Raw genomic sequence first — 6,177 nt, 5'->3', positions numbered from 1 at the left:
CTGAGCGACCGGGCAAAGCAGAGGGGAGATGCCCCGTGCGCTCGTCCCGGGGCCGCTAACACCGGCACTACACCTCCCAAGTTGCTCTCGGGACGGGACGGGGCGGGCAAAGGCGAGGCTCCGCCGGGAGAAGCGGCAGCGGGCAGGGCTGGGAACTGCGGGGCGGTGCGCCAGGCGCGCTTGGAAGGAGGCGCCCGGCCAGGAGGGGACGGCCAGGTCTGGGGAGCCGCGCCCCCGCCTGCTGGGTCCGCCTGCGCCTCGGCCAGCCTGCTGGGCGGCGCTCCGGCCTCCGAAACGCCGCCTCCTCCTCCTCCTCCTCCTCGCACGGAAGGCAGCGCGCTTTTCTCGGCGCCCCCGCCGCCTCTCCAACGATGCCGCCCCGCAGTCGCTTGCGGCCAGCCTGAGCGGGTTGGCTCGGCTCGGCGCTCTTGCAAGGGGGGCTGCGGCTCGGCCCGAGGAGGAGGAGGAGGAGGAGGAGGAAGAAGAAGAAGAAGAAGAAGAAGAGGAGGAGGAGGAGGCTGCCGCACAATGCGGAAAAGAGGCAGCGCGCCGCCCTGCCGCCGGTGACCCCGGCCTGGGGCCGAGCGGGGGCTTGGAAAAGGGCGGGGGAGCCGGGCCGCTGCGGGTCTCCTCGCCCCGGCTGGGCACGGTTCGCCCGCCAGGCCCGCAGCGCAGCGCTGCGCCGCCCCTGCGCGCCCCTCGGCTTTCTCGCCCCGGCGCTGCGGCACTTCCACCATGCTGCGCCGGCAGCTGAACCGCTTCGTAAGTTCCGCCGAGGCCGGGCAGTGGGGGGGGGGGGGGCGGAGGAGGAAGGGAAGGAAAGAGGGAGGGTCACTCCGGGGAGGGGATCGTCTCCTCTACTCCCACCCCCAGCACTGGGAGGGCAGCCTGCGCCCCCCCCCTCTCTTGGCAGTGCCCACCGATGACTGGCGGGGCTGCGCTTTCCTTCCCTCCGGATTCCGCCCCGATCCATTGGAAAGGGCAGCTAGGCAGGGCCCCTCCGGCCCCGGCGGGGATCAACCCTCGGGCAGAGCCCCGGTTCCTTCCGTGGACCCTTCCCCGCCGGGATAAAGATGGGTCCCTTCGCCCCTTCCTCCTCACCACCATCCCCGCCGGTCCTTTTGTTCTCCCGGGCTTCCAGGGAGCAGATGGGGAGAAAGTGGGCTTTTCCTGCTCCTTATGCGGAGGGGAGGGGGGGTCCCTGGCTTTTCAGAGCTGCCCGCGCCGTGTCATCGGGGGGGGGGCGGAGGGGTTGAGATGAGTGCCCAGGCTGGGGAAGGAGGAAGGGGGAGATTCCCCCCCTCCCTGCAAGACCTGAGGGTTATCCAAGGGTGTGAGGATCCGTGACAACGGAAGTGGTTTGCATTTCGGCAGGAGGGTTGCAAGGTAGAAAGGTAGGAAAGCGACTCCTGCGGCAGTTTGCTGGAGAGAGAGAGAGAGAGAGAGAGAGAGAGAGAGAGAGAGAGAGAGAGAGAGAGAGAAAAGCCCGTCTCCCTGCAAACGGAGAGCTAGTCCATCAGCAACAGGCCTTGCTGAAAAACCTGATGAGCTAGCTCTTTGTTTGTAGGGAGATTTGCTTTCTCTCTCCATCAGGCCGCCTACAGTTAAGAGAGGATACAGGCCATATTCTCCCCGTCCCTTTTCTTCTTTCCAAGCTCCCCCCACCCCCATTTATTTTGATTTTTCTGTTGGTCTCTCTGGCCCAGCAGGGCTGCTGCCTTAAAAACTAAAAAAAACGTTCACACTTGAGAAACATAAACACACACAAGCATATCGGGTGTGGGTGTGTAGCAATCTGCCTGCAAAAAACTCTGCCGGCTGGGGCTGTGTTTCAGAAATTGAACACTCTCCTGTCAACTGGGAGGGCTGGAGAGAAAAGATAATGTGCCATTGTTCCCCAGATCAGAACTTCTTCTTATCATTCCAGCATTGTTTTCCCACAATCCCTTTCCCTTCAGGCCAGTTTTGATTAGCTGTCTACACATAGGATGCCTCTATCTATTTCTCTCTCTCTCTCTCTCTCTCTCTCTCTCTCTCTCTCTCTCTCTCTCTCTCTCTGTCTATCTTTATTTATTTATTGTGTCCTGCCTTTATGATTTTTTTACAAATAATTCAAACATATCCAACACACCTTCCTGCTCCTATTTTCCCTATAACAACAACCCTGTGAGGTGGGTGGAGAGAGATGGGGGGGGGAGGACGCACCCAAAGTCACCCAGCTGGTTTTTGTGCATTGCTGTCCAGTGTCTTAAGCTAGTGACACAGGTGGTTAGGCGAATTTGGCTTCTCCCTTGACTTTGCTTCTCCGAAGTTTGTAAAAGGGGATTGCGTGACCCTGGGATGCTGCGACCGTCATAAATATGAGTCCGTTGCCCAGCCTCTGAGTTTTGATCACCTGACCCTGGGCATGCTGCAGTGGTCATAAGTGTGAAAAATGGTTATAAGTCACTCTTTTTTCAGTGTCGTCGCAACTTCAAATGGTCAATAAATGAAGTAAGTCGATGACCGCCTGGATTCCTGAGCGAGGGTGGCATGGAAGAAGGGAAAAAAAATGAGCGGGATAACGTATCCGAATGCTGGTTTTGTGAGCCAAAGTTCCCTGGTTCACAGTTTGTAGCATCTTCAGGTCTCCAGACAGAAAAAATAGTTTCAAATTCTGAATAGTGACCTCCCTTAAACTCAGGAAAAGGACAATTTGAATCCATTCTTTAGTTAATAATACTTGTAACAGTCTTCAGACCTGCTACTTTCATTGTGTTGCAACGACTTTGTGTCTGTTGCCTGCTACTTTTTATTTTGTGAAACACAACTCAAAACTTTCCTGTTCCAGCCATTGAGGCTGAATGAGTTTCCATCGGGCACATCAGGAAATGCAAAAAAATTTGGTCCTGGATTTCATTGCCTCATTAACTAATTGCTTCTGGAAAAAGGAAACATAATGCCTGCAGAAAATTAGACTTGGTATTTAATTCCTTCAAGGCCTCCCATTAGGGTGATGCTGTTGATGTAGGTTGTTACCTGTTCTGCTTGATTGGCCTTTATAGATTTATCTTGCCCTTTAAATACGCACAAACACATCTAACCTGGTTTCCCCAAAATTCTTTTTTTTTTAACCTTTTATTCTTTTATTGAAATGAATGATGTTGATTTAAGTTCAGGTTTAACATTTAAAGAGATCCCAGCCAGATATGACTTTGGCCTGGACAGCTGCAAAAGTATAGAATGCAAAAATTATATGTTATATAATTTATTTATTTATTTATTTATTATATTTTTATACCGATTTTATAATGATATGTGGCTTAAAGATTCAGGAATGGTATCCATTACTGAAAATAAGTGAGTCTTTATTGCAGTGCCAAATAGTGTGTAAATGCTGCCAATATATATGTGTGTGTGTCTGTGTGTGTGTGTTGAGTGTTTTTGAGCACCTTGTCGACCCAAATATGGATGATCCAAATTTATTTAATATGTGTGTGTGTGTATATTCCCAACCTAGATCTGTCCAAAACCAAGATAAATATTAGTGTATTTAACGAAATGCCTTGATTTGCCCTAATTTTTCCCTCTGCATGACACAATTAAATCTGCAATAGTTGTGAATATTAAATCAAATCTGCCCCGTCCTTGGGGAGTTAATTGGTTGACAGGAAACCAGATTTCCACCCTAATGGATGATCAGAACTGTTTATTCTGGCTAGGATTCCTTGGCTTGTAGACATACTTCTAAACAGTTATAAAACAGCTGGATTTCTCCCAGTGGTTATACTCTTCAGCAGCCGAGGCTAAAAAGGAAACTTAATGGAATACAGGAATAACAAAAAAAAACTTTTATTTCTAAGGAATGTGGTTTTAGTTCACACAGACACATAGCATTTTGCACATCTGGCTCCTTCCTCAAACCAAGATCCAGTCATTTAGGGCAGGGGTCCCCAACCCCCGGTCTGCGGATCGGTACCGGGCCGCGGCACTCCAGCAACCGGCCCACACAAACAAGCAAAGCCCCATCTGTGGGATGCGGGCAGCACACAAAACCACGCACCCTCCGGTCCATGGAAAAACCTCTCTCCACGGAACCGGTGGTCCCGGGTGCCCAAAAGGTTGGGGGCCTCTGATTTAGGGCAAATCATAAGGTAAGAATTGGAGCCCATCCAAAGTTTTCTCCATACTGGGTGAATTCGTTCCCGAAGGTTGTTTAGCCGCTGCTGATAGCCCGAAAACTGCTCTTAAGGATGAAAAAGGAGGTGGCTTTGCTCCGCCCGAATTGCTGGCTCCAGAAAGTTTCTAAGAACCTCCAAAGTCTGCTGAGATGTAAGGGTCCCTTGGTCTTCCTTGCCTTCCCATCCTTGCTTAGATGGGGTGGTGACCATCTGGCCACGTTTGAAGCATGAAACGCTCCATTCGGCTTTTCCAAATTTCCCCAAGATAACATAAAAAATTGTACAGCAAAAGCTGTGATTGTTTCCTGTTTCCCTGGCATTTCCATGGGTAGGAACGCTGCAATCCTCCAGATGCTGGCATACTCTACCTCTTTACAGGTGAGTAAAGTCCTCGTCTTACCACACTTCATTTAATGACCGTTCAAAGTTACAATGGCACCGGGGGAAAAGTGACTTGCGACCATTTTTTCCACACTTATGACCCTTGCGGCATCCCCTTGGACACATGGCCAAAATTCAGGCACTTGGCAATGGGTTCATATTTATGACGGTCACAGTGTCCCCGGGTCATGTTTTTGCGACTGCCTGATCTGCAAAGTCCATGGGAAAGCCAGTTTCACTTAACAACCACATTGCTAACTGAACATCTGACGTGATTCACTTAGCAACGGTGACAAGAAAGGTCGTAAAATGGAGCAAAGCTCGCTTCACAAATGTCTCGCTTAGCAACATACCTTTGGGGCTCAGATATCATAAGTCAAGGACTTATGGATGGCCAATGGCAAGCCAGACCTCTCTTCACCCAGCAAAAAAAGGAACATGTGAATTCAGTCAGTTACACTCTATAATAATAATAATAAAGTTGGAAGGGACCTGGGAGGCCATCTAGTCTAACCCCCTGCTCAGGCAGGAAATCCTATACCTTTTCAGACAAATGGCTGTCCATTCTCTTCTTAAAAACTTCCAGTGTTGGAGCATTCACCGCATCTGGAGGCAGGTTGTTCCACTGGTTAATTGTTCTAACTGTCAGGAAGTTTCTCCTTAGTTCTAGGTTGCTTCTCTCCTTGACTAGTTTCCATCCGTGGCTTCTTGTCCTGCCTTCAGGTGCTTTGGAGAATAGCTTGACTCCCTCTTCCTTGGGGCAGCCCCTGAGAGACTCTGTTGTTTGGTCTCGCCTACAAACTAGGCGTGGTTCTCTCAAAGTCCGAGGTTAGAAATTTTCTTGGCCCTAATCAATTTCTAAACTAGCTTTAAGTATGTCATTGACCTATGCTGGATTGGTTGGTTCTTTCCTAAACTGCTCACCTTTTAAGCGATCCTTTTTCACCTTTAAATGTTGTTTTAGCTTTCATTTCTGTTTAAGATTTACCGGTACTCGCTGTGCCTTATTTTAGGCCTTATTTTCGGCTTTACTCTTAGGCTGTTGTCACTTCTGTCAGTTACTTTCATCCTTTTGGTTTCATCTTTCCCTTCTGTTTGCTTTGTGCTCACTAATGGCCGCCATAAAGATAGATTTGATTAATTGCTTAGCTAGCCAGGAGGTGCTTCCAATAAATATGCTGGGCTCTTCCTGTCTTTTTCCTCTGGTGTAATTTTGTACTTGTTTGGTCTGGCCTTCCCTTTCCTAAATCCTGTTCATCTTTTACCTCCTCTGTATCTACACAAACACCTCCCCCCCAAAAAAAGAATTCCTTGCTGTTTACACACACACACACACACACACACACACACACCAACAAATATTCCTCGTTGCTTTCTTGCTGGTACTGTAGCTTAACGAAGCTTTCCAATTCTTGCCCTCTTCCATCATACACTTTTTGGGACGGGGGTTTCTCTTCTAATTTCTACTTGTTGATGCTTTCCGCAAAATTAAAATCTTTTCCTGGTCACAAGGAGCAAAATGTGGGCGTTCCAAGACTTTTACTGAGACACTCGACTTGCCCGTGACCGGATTGCAATTTTGGCTGCCATTCAAAACCCAAAACAAAACAATATTTTGGAAGCAGCAATTCCCCCT

At 49.5% G+C, this 6,177-nt stretch overlaps 1 protein-coding gene across 4 annotated transcripts in view; it reads left to right on the top strand.

The window, feature by feature from the left end:
• Nucleotides 1–281: 281 nt before the first annotated feature.
• ATP11C (ATPase phospholipid transporting 11C (ATP11C blood group)) overlaps nucleotides 282–6,177 on the top strand; it is a 49,607-nt gene continuing 43,711 nt past the window's right edge. For all 4 annotated transcript variants that reach the window (XR_014027551.1, XR_014027552.1, XM_081336359.1 and 1 more), the window contains exon 1: nucleotides 282–762. Coding sequence is in view for 2 of the 4 variants with exons in the window: in XM_081336359.1 (XP_081192485.1) it covers nucleotides 736–762 (27 nt within the window). In the remaining 2 variants the exon portion in view is untranslated. The remainder of the gene's footprint in view (nucleotides 763–6,177) is intronic.

The sequence above is a fragment of the Vipera berus genome (genome assembly GCF_964194415.1).
Source record: "Vipera berus genome assembly, chromosome: 11".
In the NCBI taxonomy this organism is placed as follows: Eukaryota; Metazoa; Chordata; class Lepidosauria; order Squamata; family Viperidae; genus Vipera; species Vipera berus.
This window is presented reverse-complemented; position numbering and strand designations above follow the sequence as displayed.